This window comes from Accipiter gentilis, chromosome 9, assembly GCF_929443795.1.
Source record: "Accipiter gentilis chromosome 9, bAccGen1.1, whole genome shotgun sequence".
NCBI classification, from domain to species: domain Eukaryota; kingdom Metazoa; phylum Chordata; class Aves; order Accipitriformes; family Accipitridae; genus Astur; species Astur gentilis.
The window spans coordinates 10,553,830-10,572,688 of record NC_064888.1 but is presented as its reverse complement, the minus strand read 5'-3'; the positions used below and the strand labels follow the sequence as shown (position 1 = coordinate 10,572,688).

Below are 18,859 nucleotides of genomic sequence, written 5' to 3'. Positions count from 1 at the left end.
ATAAATAACAATGTGCCCAAATTAGGAAGATATCTACATTTCCTCCCTATTAAACATAAAAGATGCGGACCAGTGAAAGCTTATGACACAAGGTATATTACACTGCGATTCAAAAAAGAAAAAAAGGAAGAAGTGGGGCACTGGGGCTAGTGCAAAAACACAAAGCAATTCCAGACAAGTAACCTTCAAACAAGTAATTTCAGAGAGCATTCACAGAACTGAGAAGAGCCTGAGGTCAAAATACCAATTTAGTACCCTTCTTCTCATGCCAAGGTATGCTATCTTGCTTGAAAAGCAACTGCATTGAGGTAGTCATGAGCTGTTGGTGAATATTAGGAACAACGTTTTACCTTTTTCCACAATTCAAGATCTCAGACCTCATTCGCTTGTTTTACCTTTAAAAAGTAGGCTGTTAAAGGAAAAGAACTACTTTTGCTACCGGTTTAGTGAGTTAGGTCTTGCTTCCAATAATAACCATGCACTTTTGAAGTCAGTGGAAAATGGAAGTGAAAACTCACATGCAATTTAAGTATTCCATAGTGATTACTTAAATTGAATACACATACAAATTTCTTCAGTTTGATTTGCTCAACATCCTTATTTTTTAAGCCTATATGCACAATTTCTTTGATCTTTTACTTTCTTGCTCAAAAAAGACCATAAGCAATGCGCATAGATCATTTAATACAAAAGATTACAACTCCTTGAAAACTTCAAACAACAAAAATATTAAAGGATAGATATCACTGCTTTGGGGAGAAAAATGGAACTAGAGAAAGTACATCTACAAACTCAAAACTTGGCAGCAAAAAATCATGTGTCATCTACAGCATCAGTATATAAATACCATTCTGGCATGCCTAGTTCTGATAGTATTCACATAATACTTACCCAGGTTACTGACAATGCATTTATAGAAGCTTTATGTGACATTAAGGTAATCTAATTTAGTAAAAACTTTACTGTTAAATCTGGTTGGATATTATGAAAGGTAAACATGCTAGGCTATTTCCAGTATATATTTTCAAAGCTGTTTACTTAAAAAAACCACAGCAGTAATTACAGGCCACTTTGTGGAATGACAGCACGTTATAGCACATTCCACTTAGTTATACTTTAATCTCTTTGTACACACAAATCACTAGTAGGTTAGAATCAGACTTCAGACTTGTAGTTAGTTATTCTTACAGCACCATGCTGTACTCCTTTTGATAAAAATCTATTATAGCAAGTATCAGTAATGACCACTATGAAATCAAGGTTATTTTATGGCTTCCATTAGTTAAAGGTGCTTTACTTATTTTGAATGTTGTTAGTCTTTATAGCCAAATTTGAGGCTCAGTTTTTCTATGTCTAACTCAAGCTGATTTCCGGTTTTCAGTAAGAGTAAACAGTTTCTCAGAAATTTTTGAAAGATGAAACAAAGTCATTTGCCCACATAAAATTTTTTCTTCAGTTTTTAAGTTAGTAAGATCTCATGGACACATACTGGAAGAAAGCTTGACATTTAAATTTCTCTGACAGTTCTCTGAAATCAAGATCTCAGTTTGGGCCAAATTGGGACATGGATAACAAACTCAGAAGCTACTGATAAACTAATTAACGGATCAGAGCAACGTAAGCAATGGCTTAAACAATTACATTGAAATCATCCTAAAAGTAAAAAAAAAAAAAAAAAAAAAAAAAAAAAAAAGCAGAAATAAAAAGCCCTCTGAATAGAATTCTGTCACAAACTCCAAAATACCAGAATTACTTCTATAGGTCATTTGGATAATTACTACAAGAAAAACATTTTTTTAAAATACAATTTTACATGAAAAACCCCAAGTCTTAGAAAAACTAGCATCTGTGTTACAACATACTTCTCCGTAAAGTTAAAAAAGCAGTTGTCAAAGTCACTAAATCATTTAAAGCAGACACATGTCCTTGTGACATTCCATCAAAAAAAAAAAAAAAAAGAAAAAAGAAAAAAAAGAAAAAAAAAAAGTCAAACATCCTGGTCAGATGTCACGTTCATTCTTTTTCTACTATGGAAGAGACCCTCTTTAAATAAAATGTTTGATGTCTATGTTAGCATGACAATGAAGCCACGATACTGTGTTTAATTTGAGTCTGATGCTATGACAATGAATATATTACTACAAATTTAGCGATATTGATTTTGCCTAATACCACACAGGAGAAAAGAGTAATCATAAAGCAAGTCCTCCTATTAAAAAAAAAAAAGCCTCTTGAAACAACAGAGGATGTAGGCATTGACATTGGGATCAACAGCTCAATTTCTAGTCCAATGGTTAAGGCTCTAAGAAGTACCTGGCAGTTTCAAGGCAGTTATTCAGTTCATTCACCCAGCAGTGGGAGTCTTCATGTTTGCAGCACCAAAAGGACAGAATAACCCCTGTACAGAGGGATAACTCAACACACCTGTCTCATGCACAAGAGGACCCTTTAGAACAGGACTATGGTAGTGCATTGTACCGCTAGTTGTATTTTTTATTGCAACAAACTCAGTTCGAGAAATTCCCCACCCTATCACTTAGCAACAAAAAGCTAAAGCTTTCTGAGATCATGTTATTCACAAAACAGTTGATAAGACAGCTGAACAGACATTGTACCTGTTGTCACAAATTTCCTCAAGTGCAACGGTCTTAAGAATTACAGAGTAAGTAAAACTTAATCTACTTTATTATTTCTGAAGTTAAGAAAAACATCACAATACAGCCTTGATACATATCTCAGCAGCCCAACTGCATAGTAAAGTCCTATTGTTATATGAAGCATCAAAGATGGAGCTGAATAGGAGGCCAGCTACAAGATACCTAGCTTCCAGGATCTACTGGGAAAAAGTATTAAAAAGAGCATGAAGATTACAAAAACACCAACTAGAAATTGATTCATAGGACACTAGTTCTGGACAACAACAAAAAAACCACAAAATAATGGACCGCTTTCAAACTAGTTTTGTGAAGAGAAACCTGGGTATGTCTCCTTAAACATCAAAAAACACTTACTCTCAGACTCAACCTACCTTATATGCTTTGTTTTGCATAAACTGGAGGGTTTAGTTGTGACACATCAGAAGGGCAAGTACTCCAAAAATCTGAGAACTAAAGCCTGTGCAATCATTCCTCCACAATTTGAATTCTTGTTGACAAAAAGCATCACTGGAAAATGTGAAAAGTTCTCTTTTCCACATACATAAAAATATACACTAGACTTCTTTTCTTTTACAGTGCAACAGCTATTCTTAGATTACATTTTCATTACATAAAATGGTGTGTCTAAATAAAATTATTTTTAAAAAAAATCCATCAATAATCCTCCCAGTATGGCAAAATTACCCACAAAGAAATATCACATTAACATAAGCAATGCTATTTTAACCCTTTATATCAGTTACTCATATTGATTCTCTTTGTATGATCTGCAGCTAACATAAAAAAAGTATTAAGGCATCAGAGTATCCCAGATGAAACTTACTACTACTTTTTCATTAGTAGTCATGTCTCTGCAGTTGTTAAGATCTCCCTGCTGGATGCTTCTGGTGTTGATTATAGTGTTCAAATGACACATGTGGTTGTACTTTCAAAACAGAATGCCTTTTATTGTCTACAACAGTTCATTTACCTGACTGAAAGTGGGGATCACTGCAGTGAGTTGGCATAGTTTTGGAAGACCAACAAAAATATACTGCGTTTATATGATTCTCTGTCCTTTAATATTTGAAATGAGAAGAAACTGTAGTATTTTGCATCTGAAAGTGATTCACGTCTCTAGAGTGTCAAAGTGTATTACAAGTCTTATGCTATACTAAAAGAAGGGCACTGTTTCTTATTTCAAACATTCTTTTGCAAATAAAACCTAGATGTGCTTCATGCTCTGAAAAACTAGCAGCTTTAGATGCATGAAATTGCACAGACATTTTCACACTCATTTTCAATGCAGTTGCATATGCTGCATCTCTTCTGGTAAGATGCTAAAAATTAAACATTGTGGATTTTCCATTAAAAAAACATGAAAAAAATTTCAACAAGCAGAAGATAAACATGAGCAAAGGGAGAGAACTACAGAACAATCCGTCCAAAAAACTCAAGGGAAGTAAAGAGTTTGAGAGTAGCACAGAAACTAACAAAGTATCACTTCAGGTACCTGAAGAATGAAAAAAGGAAGTAGCTTTTAAAAACAAACACTAAACAGACTGCATAAATCAGTCACCTGGAGGGCAGCTAAAGGATAACTGCAAAAGTCAAATATGATTCAAGGCTGACAGTAGAGAAGAGGGAGACTTCCAGGGTCTTTCTCAATGCTACTTTCAGCATTTGACAACACCCCAGATAGAGAAGAGATAAAGAAAGAAATAGGAATTCAATACAGGTCTCCAAAAAGGCAACGTTAAATAAGAACTGAACAGAACCGTTAAGTGAAGGCAAAAAACAGAGACAGAAGATAAAGACACAGGAAGGCATACACCATACTACAGGGCTGAAAAGAAAAACTCACTGTAAACAAAGTCATAAGAACAAAGGAAACCACACAGGGAAAAGAAAGGATAGAACTCTGCAGGATACCAAAAATAGGATAGGAAGGGAGTTATTTTAGATGCTGTACATTGCAAGTCACATTAAAAATAATTAAGACCAACATCCAAACAAGTATTTCATCCTTCTGTTCATGCTCTGTAACATAAGGTTGCTGTGTACACAAATATAATGAGAACTTTGTTCTGAAAATCCAAAACATTTTATGTATAACTAGTAGATGTAACGGTCTTAAATAAAGATTTACTGTTCTTGAAAACATTTTCATAGAAGCATTGTATGTTCTACCTAGGTTTACCAAAAGTAGACAGGAGGAAATAATTATTAGGTTGAGTTATGACCCACTTTATCTCAAGAAGCAGCTGTGCTTGCTGCCTTATTTTTAATTTTATTTTATTTTATTAAAAAAATCAGATGTCAGACTGTGTAAGCAAACTGAAATTTAATAGCATGATGAAGGGAAAGTGGAAAAACAGAAATATTAACCATTCTGTTGAGACTTCACCAATTCATAAGCAACAGCACTTTTCAAACATACAGCACAAGTTAAATCCCGCAGCCACAAAAAGTGTTCCTTGACTGCCATCTAGCACCCAATAATGAGCCTACAAAAAAGAAACTGAACGGGGAGGGCTGGAAGCATTTTGATCATCTTCCTACGGAATTCCAGAAAAATTTATGAACATTTTTCTAATTTGTTTTTTAAATAGGCAGAAGCTTTTAAGTAGAAAGTTTCCATTTTACTATCAAGCACAATGATAGAAAGCCATCAGCAGTAAGCATAAATAGTAACGTAGCAGTAGCAGAGGCTGAGGAAAATACCAGTCCTTTCTACTCATTGCTTCCAGTTTGTTTTCAGAAAAAGTCTACCGATATCAGACGTTCAGTATTACTTTTACAGTTTACCTACAAATAATGGAGCATTTTAACCTACAAAGAATATGTAATTGCTACAGACACTCGTAACTGGCAAAAATAATTGTGAATGACTCTCACTCCACTGACTTGTACTTGTATTAATAGTGTGAGGTTCAGCTTAAAGGAAAATAGGGCGGCTTCCAATAACTCCCAGCTGAGAAATGCACCAAACCATAACCTCAAAATTCAAAGGAACACCAAGGGCCAGGCTGCTACCCAGAGATCAATTAAGTTTCCTCTGTGTAGTAATTTTTAATTATACCCTACCTAGATTTGGGGGGTAATCCGAAAAAGACTTGTCACACAGCATTAATGTGTTCTGTTATTATACAGTCAACTTAATATACTTGTTTCTAATTAAAAACAAAACAATCCTCAATATGTCCTAACTATTTTTGAGTAATTCTATTTTGACCAATCTCTAAATGAACTAAAAACACTGGAAGTGTCCTCTCACTTACTTGCAATGTTACAAAAGTAAAGTCTCACTACAGTATCCTGATATATTTCAACAGTGTGAACAAAGAACACAGAAACACTGAATTATTGTTTCACCACCTCATATGTGGAAAAAAGGTGCTTTGTTAAATTTCCAGTCTCAAGGAAGATGACAATTAGGAGTTATAAGGTGATATCAGATTGCAGGTGGTATCAATAAGGCCTGAATACAATGTTAAGTGTTCTTGAATAGAAGTTAAAGCACATCCCACATTTAGAACTGTGGGGACAGCAAGACTGAAATTGGGTGTACACACTTCATCCAGAGAGACCAAGCCTGTGTGTACTACAAAAACAACTGCCCCCAACATGCAAAAGACATTGCCCCTCCTCTAAATTTCTGATGCTTTGCAACAGAAGATAGTTCTGAAAGATTCAGCACCAATGTTCCTGTAACTTATTAGGACAGAGTTTTAGGTAAAAAGGAAAAGTAAAAGGAAACTGTGTGCCAATCCAGGCAGTTTTAATCAAGTTATCCATAAAATGTTCAGAAACCCGATTAGATGGGTTAGATGTGTGTCCCAATTTGTTTTACAGATTTTTTTAAAAAATGCTTTTCTTATTCATACTGATAACTATAAATACTCCAACTTTAAGACTACTGTTCTCTTTGGGCACGTTTACCTGCTTACAATGATTTGAAGATTTCCTAGGAGTAAGAAAACAGAATGTGAGACTTTTAGAAATTCAACAAAACAGTTAGATAAAGTACACTAGAGTAATTCTGAAGGCCTTCTGTTATTGCAAAGTGATGCTACTTGGTAGAATAAAGAAAAAAAATATGAAAAGGAATAGCTATAAACCACATTAAAATGTAACACCGGATATGCAGTTACCAACTCATACAGTAAACATCATTTACAGGCTTATGAAATAAAAGAAATGCTAATTTCTACCAGTATTTATTCTCATATTTCACACAACAACACATCAGCTGCTGCTCTCTCTCCCTCTCTCCACCATAAAAATTCAAAGCTGTCATTAACGGCTACCACAAATGAAACACAGGAGTACAAGTGAAGTTGCCTTACTTGATTTTACCAGCCAAAACAGCATGATAAGATTTACTATGGCAGTTCTGAATCAAGCAGCTCTCAAAGGCACATATGCTTTCCCATCCCAAAGGAAAAAAGGTAATTTGCCGTAAAAGCTTGTTCACAAAATGTCATGCCTCTCGAACCAACATCGCAAGAGGTTTCTGCCCTGTAATATAGTCATATAACCTCCTAATAATATTTGACAGCAGGGACATGTACATCACACAAGGCACAGACAGAAACGCCATCTCATTAAGTAATTCACTTTCTCGCTACCTCCCATTGCTGTAATAGTTAAGCTCTGAAGTTGAAGACTAGAGCAGTGGTGGGAGGCTAGATGATGGCTATTTTCACTCTGAAGGCAGCACCTCTAAAATCAGTCTCTACTTTCATGGGAGTTCCTTCCCCTGCCATGAGCAGAAAACCATCCGCCAGCAAACTCTGCCGAAAGAATGGTTGAGAAACCCTGCTAACAGAACATACTAAAACAAGTTTGTACTCTTAGTTCTGTATTAAGTAATAATACAGACGGAGTTTTACATAGCAGTTGCAAAGTTTTCTACTAAAAGCTTAAGTGTAGAAATGTTAATCAAGGATGCTCTCCCACTAATTTACTATGTTGACAAAATCTTACCTGTTCATAATGGAGACTAAAAGCAAAAAGGTGACACTGACTTTTCAGGCTCTGAAATCAGAAACAAGCAGTCTAATGTTTTCCAAATATAAATTTTCAGGCATAACTGAAAGCTTTTTAGATACTGAGGATGTGAAAAACAAATGCCAGAGATTTCTATACTTGTAATATTGGAAAAGTGAGAGCAATTATATTGACCTAATGAAAACTATGAAGTTAGAAAAGTACAATTCAAGTGAGTCAGCATCATTTTTGTCAAATGGTGGAACATGGCATGAAGATGTCAGCACAAAAGAGTGCATAAGTTGGACACGATCTTATGAGCTTAGAGGTTTAAGCAACACCAGCTTCAGAGAAGTGACACACAGATGCATGCCAATGAAAAATGCCTTTCAAGGCTGCCATCTGTAGTAGATTCCAATCCCAGAATCACTGTATTTCTGAGCAGGAAGTTTGAACCACTTCATAATAGAAAACAGAGTAAACCAAAGCTCTTTGACATAGACATCCTAAGCAGAAATGGCAGCTTACCAAGACAATATATTTCCAAGAAATCTTTTATATCACAAGTAAAATTCAGACATGGTGTTTGCCATTTTCTAGAATGCATTTGTAAAACCTAAAGTCTCACAGAAGACTTTCTGGGCTTCTCTGATGTCTCTTGCCAGGAAAAATATTGGCCTACAAACCCAAAAGTCAGGCTTCCGGGTAAAGGAGTGTGAAGGAGCAATGAATTATTCAATCTATCCTGCAGGACAGGATTTCTTTGGTGATGAATGCGACAAATGAAAATTCTCTGAGCAGAAGCAGAAAATATAGAACTCCACACTGCCATTCCACAGTAGTGATGCTATATACCTCTGTCCATAAAAATGGTCTCCAGTATGCTGGGCACAGAGGGAAATGTAGAAGGTACCAATACAAATTGTGAAGTATCTGATACCCTCTGGGTTTGCTCTTAGTCACTTTGCAGGAGGTTCACAGATACTTTTTGTTTTGTGCAGTGTGTCCACAGCCGATTAGACAGATGTGCCACTGAGAATTCCAATTATTGCCTATACAGATTTACATGTCTGCATCAGTTGATTTCTGAAGTGCCTTTATCATTGCTTTGTTTGAATACTTTCTAGGTAATAGGTAGGTAAAACTACCTCCCCCTACACTGGTACTACAGTCTCACAAACAGTCTCATTACACTGACATACTAATGAATTCTAGTATCGATTCACATACCTACAGGGAGAGATTGCCTAGTTTCCTCCTCTGTGGTCCAGTTATGTCACAGCAGTGACCAGTTAAACTAGGCAGCAGCAAGACAGACAAATTTCTGGGGTCTCACAGGCTTGTTAGGCAGCATCTTCAGGTGCCAAAAACGGACCAGCTACTTCAAAATCCAAATGAGTCTAATATAGGTATGACAAGATTCCCCAAGACTAGAGCCATTATACTTCATTAAATATTGTTATACCACAAGAATAATGCCTTCTCCTTCCTTTCAACCTCACTCTCTCACTAAAGTACTGGACACCTACTCATGTAATTAGTTGTCACTGGACCAAATTCTCTAACAAAGAAATAAATTTCAAAAAAAAGTCTAACCACAATATTAGAAGTGTGTATTTATTAATGTCATAATGAATTCAAGTCAGAATGGCACTGACTGAGGTGAAACCATCCTTTGGTTTCAGGCACAGAACAAATTCAGACCTTTCTTAAGGAACTGCCCAGTTCAAGTACACAAACTGCTTCAAGGAAGCATCATAGGAGCACACAATGCAATTAATTCTCTGTATTAGCTTACCCTTTTGCTAGCCAAAAGACATGTATTCTAACAAAGGAGGAAATGTAATTAGTCAACTCTGTTTGGCTGAGTACAGACTGTCAAAAAAAAAATACAAGTGTCTTTTTAGTGCTCTCCTCTGCTTTGAGAAATATTTTTATTGTTCTTTGCTGAGCCACAAATATATCAATAATGTAATACATACTGATGATAACACCAAGTATTACTATTCATTTTTAATTCATCCATCATTCTAAAAATAGACTCCATAAGACTCACTCAAGGTCACAAAGTATGGCATATCAGCAGTTGGGATATCTTTACTCATAGATCATTGAACTATTTTCTAAACTAATAGCTAGTACACTCAGTCTATCAGTGAACTAAAATATTCAGTTAATTCTGTCCTTTATTGGGGAAAAAAAGTAAGCTAAATGGTGTACAAGTCTTTGCTGACTGGAACATCTTTGCTAATGGAGGATTTTAATATCAACTTGCAGACAGAAATGCAAATATAAGAATGATAAGAAAAAAGCCTGAGATTTTGGAAATCGAGGTGTTTCAGTTATGGCTTACTTAAAGATACCATGAAAATCCAAGTAAGTTTAAGAGTCTTTGCTTCAATAATAAAATTATATGTGTATATACTCTTTCATATGAAAATGCAGATTTTACATCAAAGCAGTTTTTTTAACTTTTCTTTTACATTTATCTTCAGCATCTTAAAAGCTTAAGACACAACAGGAAAAGCAGAAAAAAGAATCAAATTTCAGCTAGCTCATTAGATGGAAACTGCTTTTTATGTGTGCTTCTTGTAACTAGCTTGCACCTAAAGGGCTCATTTCAATGCTGCTCTTTTTAGAAAGTTATAGCAAAAAAAGAAATGTTTGTGTCAAGAAAATATACATACTTAGTTTCACTACACCCTCTTAAATGGATGAAAATGAAGCGCAAGACCTTCGGAATACTCTATACCGAATGCCTCAATAAATCAACCATCGCTTCTTATGAAAAACTTCATAAGAATGCAACTCATTTTCAGTATACTACTTAAATTGTGTTCAAGTCTGTAAACTTTGCTTTTAATTCAGAAAGCTTTTGTGCTGAAAATGCTTCCAATGGCTATTACATAGTGCTGCTAGTACAGTATGAAGACTCAATATTTACCTGTTTGGAATTAGCATTGTACCATTTCCAAAATAATTTCAGCATTTCTATCATAGTAGTACATTGTCCCATCAAAGAAACACAGTGGGCAGGAGGAATCTTATCTCAAATGGTAACCTCTAAGGGATTCACAATTCATAAAAGTCTCCCGAATACCAAGTTAAAAACAATCCTTATATATCTGAATAGCTGTTTTATTCTATACTTTTACATTATCTTAAGCATACCTGCACTTGTATTTTTACTACAGATGTAACTAAACAGTCCAAAATTTAAAAAGCTCAGCTTCTCATAGAACAAGAACTATGGCTTTGGCATCAAGCTCCTGAAGAGAATGTACAACTAAAGAAAGGAAGATGGGTAGAAGACAATACCTAGAACACTTCACTCTACAGAAGTAAATGTATTAGAAATACACACATTACAAGTCTGAAATCACATAATAAATTACTCACTTGAGAAATCAAACTGTCAGTTTAAAGCTTACTGTAAAGTCATTTTGAGAAGTGAATTATTAAAAAAATTAAGGTAATTAACAATAAATTATGTGTAAATAACTAAATTACTGCAAGACATTAGTGATTGAACTAAACAATGCCATTTTAGAAGCTTATTTTCTCTAACTAGAGCATATTTCAGCATATTTCACTGTGAGTACCTATGTCTCTTGAACCAGAAAGCATTCTGCCCAGTCTCAAAAAGTAATTCAGAATTGCCCTTTCCCAAGCTTCAGTCACAAAGGGAAAAAAAAAAAAAATATAACAAAGCAAAAAAGAAATCTTATGAGATTTCAAAAATTACCTAGGAAGAAGAGAAAAATGTAACTATCTCACACTCCGGCTAAAATTCTGGCCACATGTCAATAAATGACAGAACAGATTCATTCCAATGAGATCCAGATTTCATCCCAAGAGCAATTAAATTCTCAGCAAAGCAGCTAAAACCCATCTGTCTCTTCAAGCCAGATTTCAAGTATTATTCTATAATCCTATATCCTTATAATTACATTGATGCTCACTCTGTATATACCCAAAATACTGGCTTTATTTATTTCAGCAAAAATTAACATAGCACAAACATTGTAAAATTACTAGATCCTACAGAAAAAAGGGGTCAGAGGACTGATCTCTTTTGTCTTCTTCTAAAATAGGGACTTGATATGACCTGATAATACAGAGAACTCTCGTAAGTTTCCTGTCTAAACCTATTTGCCCAAATTAAATTGCTTGAAAAGAAAAAAAGAAAAAAAAAGAAAAAAAAAACAACCAAAAAAACACAAAACAAAAAAACCCAAATCAACCAAACAAAAATCCTGCAAACAAAACACAGCAGAAAGCGTACCTCACGTTGTTGAGCAGCTTTGTCATGAAACACTACAGCAGCTAGGTGTTAAAGTAGGTAGCTGAAACACGGGACATGAGCAAACAGTACAGGCTAAACGTTCAGTGAGAATACATATAGACAAATATTGTCCATGTTGCTAATTTACAGAGCCATCACAACTGTCTTCCTAAGCTTCAGTCTTCTTGCACAGAATTGAGCAGAAATCCTATCAGTGATTTGTTGCTCAGCAGCAAAGACCAGTTGTTGAAAGGAGTATAAGGAATACCAATGAAATGAATGCTTAAAAACTTGAAAGGAGTTCAATGCTTAGAATGTTAACCAATTGATTTGTTGCCTTCAAAACTGGAATGAAACAAAAGTAGGGATAGTGGAAGAAGTTATTTTCTGTTACACAATTAGAGAATAAAAACATTTTCATCCTGACAAGGTCTCAAAGAAACCCATGCATGTCCTACTTAGCTGTAAATCCCCATGGCACTGTTTTATGAGAGGTTCGGATTTGTATAACTTCTAAACTTCCAACACTGGATTGCACATTTTCTCCATAGCTGTTGGCTCAGTTAGTGAAGAACAGAAGGACTGTCCTAAAAGTGGCCAAATTTATTTTATCCCCCCTCCCCTCCCCCCCCTTAAAGCCAACCTCTACTGAGAAAAGCAAAGATATCTGCTTTTCTTCTCCCCAAAAAAGGAACAAAAAGACTCAGTAGCCAGCAAGCTCCTTCTATTGTCTTCCTATTCTGGTTGCCGTTCCAGAAGCCTAATTAAAATCACCTCTGCAAAAGCTGCCTTTCCAAAGACGGTCAAATCTGAGATTGGGTCTAATCTGAGATTACCCAGTAAGAGCTGCACTGCCACCTGTAGAAAAAGTTAGGATAAGCATTTAATATTTGCTGATACTAAGGATGACACAGCTTAAAAGACTAACAATACAACAGCAGGATGGAAATTTAAAAAGGTGAATTTTGCACTAAATGCTACCAATTACTCACAATCTAACTACCTGAATTGTTATTCAGTTACGTTGCTCCTACTCACCCCAGCCTGATGCCACGGAAACTCCAGAACCAACTGTTTGCTTTGGAGATTTCCATGGAAATATTAATTCCAAGGGGTAGACAGGCTGGGATTAGCTCAAGCACGCAAAATTCTTATATCTGACTCTTATCAATTGGATTCTGACACACAGGTATTAACTACTTTTATCCACACCATACTAGAGGACAGAAATCATGTAACTTGATCACATAACACCCAGCAATCAAAACATCTGATGTGCTGACTGATCACAATAATTAGTCTCAATGCCTTCAGTTGGGTTTTTTTTTTTTAACCTGTCTTTATACTCAATGCCTGCAGAGAAAAGGAAAAACATGGAACAAAAGCTTACATTAACCTACCCAAGAACATCATCCTTCGGAAATAATGAAAAACTGTATCAGAAATTATTCTGCATCTTCAAATTAAAAGCAATCAGTGTTTAATCTTTAAGCTGAAGAAATCAAATGTATCATGCTTTCTACCAAAAACAAGCACAGGGGAAAAAAACCCACTAAAAGGCAATTCGACAAACATTTCAGAGCTACATTTTCCCCACAAAACCAAAGCTGACTGAAGATACATTTCTGCCTTGCAAAAATAGAAGATATATTATTGATGCTTCTCTCATTTAAGATAAAAATTCACAGTACAGAAAGCACTGTAATTCTAGAACAGCACTGCCAAGTTAAAAATCAAAATAAGTGGAAAAAACACATGAATTTCTAGATTCAACAGTAAGTCTTACTTACAACCTCCTCCTTTCTCCACTTCCTTAAACCTATTAAGTTCATTTTTCCATTTTTAAGCCCTCTCTAAAAAGCTATTTACTTTCAATAAACCAAAATAGTGAACAAAAATATCAAAAGCTTCTAATGTACCTCTGCTCCACAAGGCTTACAACAGCTTCTGTCAGTCAGGACATTGATTGACTATCAATTCATACATACACACAGATTAATGCATGGAGGTCACATGTATCAAAAAACCTAGATACATAGTCCAAAAGCATGGGAAAGTAGCAACTTTCATTTGTTTGCTAAATTACACTGTATCAAAAATATTTATATTTAAAATTTATCATGGACAAAGTTTAAAAACTTCCCTTTTTTCCTGACATGTGCATGCATGTGTCTGGGGAAAAGAGTGTTTGGTTTTGCAGTAGCCTACATTAAACTTTTTTTGTCCCCTATAAACATCAATAAAGCTACAAAGCTCATACTTGAAAAGTCTCAAACTGCTTTTCCAAGCTGGCCACAATTACCACAAAAAGTTAATAACCATTTCTAAACTCTTTTAAGCACTACATCCCAACCTCATAATTTAAGACAGAAAGCAAACAATACCACAAGCAGCTGAAAATATATCAGGAATTTGTATGTAGTTAGACATGAAAATATAATTACAAAGCTATGCCCAACTTTCAGGAGAAATCTCTGTTGTTCTGCTCTTGGGCTACAGCAGACAACCCTGCTAAAATTACAAATCAAAGTCTGAGTATGTGTCACAAACCCTGTCGAAGCCTGAAACTGCTACCTACATTACTAAATTGGCATTGGTGACACAGTATCTAACACACCTGAAACACACGAAGCATGACACATTGAATATACAAATTTCTATTTGTTAGAAGTTCTGATTGTTAGAATCATGTTAATAAAATCTGAGTTGCTTAACTAAAAAGTCTGTTCAGATAAAGGAATATGAACAGTGAAAAGTGATGAAGGAAAGACAGACAATATTTTCCTCGCACCTACTGAAATCCCAAGGTTGGCTCCCTGAGCTCAGTTGGCGGGTCACAGTACTGCAACAACTCTCCATCCATTCTTCAGACTGAATGATGTTTCTTGCAGATCAGTTGTAAGTTTAGCAGTAAGAAAAAGTTTGTTATGTATCACATTTGAGACACACAGAGAGTCCTGCTACAGTGAGCTACAGTCAGGTATCTACCTTCAAGATTCTATGCTTGAACAAACTGAGAAATCAAAATAAGCTTCAGTTCAAAAGGGTCCTATTACAGTGGGTCCTATAAGTGTACAGTATAGAATCAAAACAATGGAAGAAGTCAGATAGGAATAGCTCTTTTCTTGTTTTTTCACTCCTAGGGTTAGAGTTGGTAGGAGATATTTAACCTATCATTTCCATAAGTTATTTCCTTTACTCTTTGTGAGCACTACCATGAGATTGCACGAGGACGGACCTGTTCTGCCCTAACTTGAGAATAAGGAAAAAAATGTATGTAAATAGCCTATCCAAAGTCACCTATCCAGAAACAGGAGCTCCTAAACAGGAAGTTTCAAAAAAGGTATCAACTACAGAGGAAAGAGGAAATAATTATCAAGTAAAAAAATACAGTAATTCTGCTTTTAAAATATACTTAATAAGCAAAAAACTCAAAGCACTATAATTATGCAAGTTATGCATACAAATACATACTATGCTGTTCATTTCTGAAGATTCGTAACTTCCACATGGATGTACACTTCCAATAGGTTCCAACCCTTCTTCATCCCACATATACGTGCCGTCAGAGCTGTCAGATGGAGAAAGCTCAAAAGAGGACCCAGCTCTGTAATTCATCTCTGGAGAAATCACATTCTCAGCAGTATGCTTTGTGCTTTCACTGTTGTCATCCACTGCTTAAAGAAAATAAGAATAGTTAAGATTCCAGAAACAATCTAATATTCAAAAAATAAATATTAAGATGTAAAAATATTAAGATGTGTACTATTGGTGTTTTAACTTCTCTGAAACAGTACTGTAACAAAAATATCTGAAAGTGTTCTACAGTACTGTTCATTTATCCTAGAGCAGAAAACAGCTCAGGCTGGTTTGGTAGCTACAACTAAGCATCCTTCCAACCTACATCTTTGCTAGCCTTTTACACTGCACTAATTCACCCATCATAAAAGCTACTTTCTAGAAATCTGTATCTTTTCAAGATATTATTAAGTGGGTCTAAAAGTATATCCTTTGGATCCAATCTTTCGACTGTAAAGTCTCTCAAAACAAGCATGTACTATAAGAAGCCCATCAGGGACTTGAGAATATGGCTTTTAGAAACATCTTCTGTCTCTTCCATGAATTGTTAAAGAATTAATATAGCATGCGTCAGGAAAAAAAAACCCAACCCAACAAAAAAACCAGTGACATTCCTATTTATAAATTAACTGATTTAATTAGACCTACGCTTATTCCCACTACTTAGAAGCAGTTACAGCTGTTCTCTGCCTACAGAGGTGGAGGAGGCGAGGAGGGAGGAGAAATTTTCTTAAAAGATCACCAGTCCAGAGAAATGAATAGCAAAGCAAGGATATAAAGAATCCCACAACCATAATGCAAGTGTGGTTAAAGGAGGTATCGTTCATCCTTATCCCAAAGAAAAAGAGATCTTCAAAATCATGCTTGGAAAAGATAACTATCATGCAGAAAAAGCGCTGGAAGAAAACAAATGGGCCAACACCGAGCCAAGCTGCATTCAGAAACAATTCACAAGCAATGTGCAATTATATAAAACAACTTAATTACAGTTACAGACTCTTGATTTAGTACCTAAAATTTCAAACAGAACAAAGTATTTACCAGACACGTTTATATCAAGCCAGTCATCAGCATTACAGCCACTTTCCTTGAGAGAAGTGAACGGCTCGATCGACGTTATACTCCCATGCTCTAATTCTTGAAGGCAGCTCTCCTTTTGCTGTATTTGTATAGTTCTGTTTGGGTCTTCTATATCTATGAAATCATCACTGAAGTCTTCACTCAAATCATTTTTTTCAGAGGATGACAAAGAAGATATAGATATTTCATCTCCATCATCGCTCATACACATGACTTTTGACCCATGTTTTCCCATACTTTCATGCAGGCCCTCATCAGAATCTGTTCTTTGAGCATTGCTCTCTATAGTACTGTTTTTCTCAATTGCTCTATTAATATTTGTTGAAATTTCAGAGTTCTCCACAATGCACGTGTCAGGAGTTGTACTTTTGCTGCCATTCACGATATTTCCAGCAAATCGCTGCCTGGTAGGCTTCAGCAGAGAAGGCCGACTTAATCTGTATCCAAAAGAAGGTGCTGACCCAGATCCATTCGACAGTGGGGGCTTCTTTGAACAAGGAGTTGACATACCGGAGTAGGGCCTGGTAAATCCGTACTTCATAGGTTCATTTCCATTGGGTACATCCAACTGACGTGCATTTCTTGACAACAAAGTCAATCTCTGAGATGTCCTGGCAGCTAGATTTTGACTATGATAAGGCCTTGTAAGATCCACAGCTTTATTAAAGGAATGTGACCTGGTTAAAGATGCAGTGGGAAGGAAAGAATTCTGAATGGAATGTGAAAAACTTTGTGATCTTACCATTTTTTCACAGGAAAAAGCCTTGCTATTGTCTGTAGATTGTGCCAGGCTTTCTCCTGAACTTGTCCTTGTGGCACCGGAATTAGCTCTAGGTCTCTGCAAACCCACCACTGGTCTATTTCCATAAAATCCATTTAAATGTGATTTTGGAGCATTGAGTCCAGAATATGAGGTCCTTCCTGACAGGGTACCTTTGGCGAATTTTGCTGAACTAGAGAGTCCAGGCAAAGACTTTGGGTTTAATTCCTCAGCAGAAGATACAAACATATTGGTTTGCTTTGCTGCCTTTGATGCAACCGAAGCAGTACTGTTCAAACCCACCCTGAGCACATCATTACCCAATGCTCCTTGAGATTGAGAATACTTCTCAGAATCAATTAATTTTTCATTACAGTTATGTTTCAAGTTTGTCTCTCTCCCATTTTGATCATGAAGTTGATATTTATTTGATTTTTTCCAATTGAAAGGAAAGGAAGACATGCGAACAGTGCCATTGTGCTTGCCAAAATTTTTGCCACCATTATTGCCTGCTAAGCTAACAGCCGCCCCATTCGGCATAGGTTGCAAAACACTTCCTAAAGTTTTCGTTCCATATTTCGGTAGCCTGGAAACCAAGGATGTCCTGATTTGATTTTTTTCTTCCATGAGCTATTGGGTACATTGGTCCTTAAAGAGTGCTTGAATCTGAGGAAAAAAAAAAATTAGACCTGAATCAACCAGACATTAAACATAATTTTATATACATTTGCATCTATATGTTTACTACATTCCTGTGCATAACTATACCATGGTGATACAAAGTAACCCATACAACTTTTGTGAACTCCAGAGAAATACCTGTCACCAGTAGTTACTTGGCAGTAAGGTTATTCAGGTCACACCTTCCTCCCCCAACTTTCATTCTCTAGATAAATGGCCTTTTTTTTTTTTCCCTTCCTTTTGAAATCTATAAAATAATCTTAAAAAGGAGTTGAGGGTTTTATCTATTTTGAGCAGCAAACTGAATTTTTCAGCTGTTACAATTATTAAATCACGTACTTAAGACTTGATATTTTTAAAAACCCACAAATATAATATGGCACAAACCTGTAGTCAGCAATGTAAAACTGCAAAAATCATAATGTAAAGTCCAACTAAAAGCTTGTTTTTTGAAAATTATTTTCTTCAGTTTCCCCAATGTCTATGTTACAAGATACAAAATAATCACTCATCATCATCACCACAACATTTTTTTTCCCAGATCTTACTGATATCCCCAATTCAATATGAAAATTCCTAGCTGTTTTTTTCCTCTGAAATGAAAACTGCAGTCTATTTTGGTCATCATCTTATTCGTCTCCAAGACTTGAGGTACAGCCCAACAGTTATGTAAGGTCAGTGCTAGTAAGTGAATTCAAAAGTTTCACTTCTGTGCAGCGACACATGAACACATAACAGTAGCTACAAAAGTACGAGATAAAAAGATAATTATAGCATTCATGCATTCCCTCGTATCTTGAATTTCGCTTCCATCCACCTGGTTTGGAATACAGGTATTCCACTACA

At 35.7% G+C, this 18,859-nt stretch overlaps 1 protein-coding gene across 7 annotated transcripts in view; it reads right to left on the bottom strand.

Moving 5' to 3' along the window:
* CCSER2 (coiled-coil serine rich protein 2) overlaps positions 1-18,859 on the bottom strand; it is a 72,574-nt gene that overhangs the window by 40,188 nt on the left and 13,527 nt on the right. For 4 of the 7 annotated variants that reach the window (XM_049809652.1, XM_049809657.1, XM_049809655.1 and 1 more), the window contains exons 2-3: positions 16,534-17,998; positions 15,388-15,590 (exon numbers count right to left, since the gene is read on the bottom strand). In XM_049809652.1, coding sequence (XP_049665609.1) covers positions 15,388-15,590; positions 16,534-17,959 — 1,629 coding nt within the window. In that variant the 5' untranslated portion in view covers positions 17,960-17,998. The remainder of the gene's footprint in view (positions 1-15,387; positions 15,591-16,533; positions 17,999-18,859) is intronic. The other 3 variants (XM_049809654.1, XM_049809658.1, XM_049809656.1) reach the window with 1 other exon arrangement.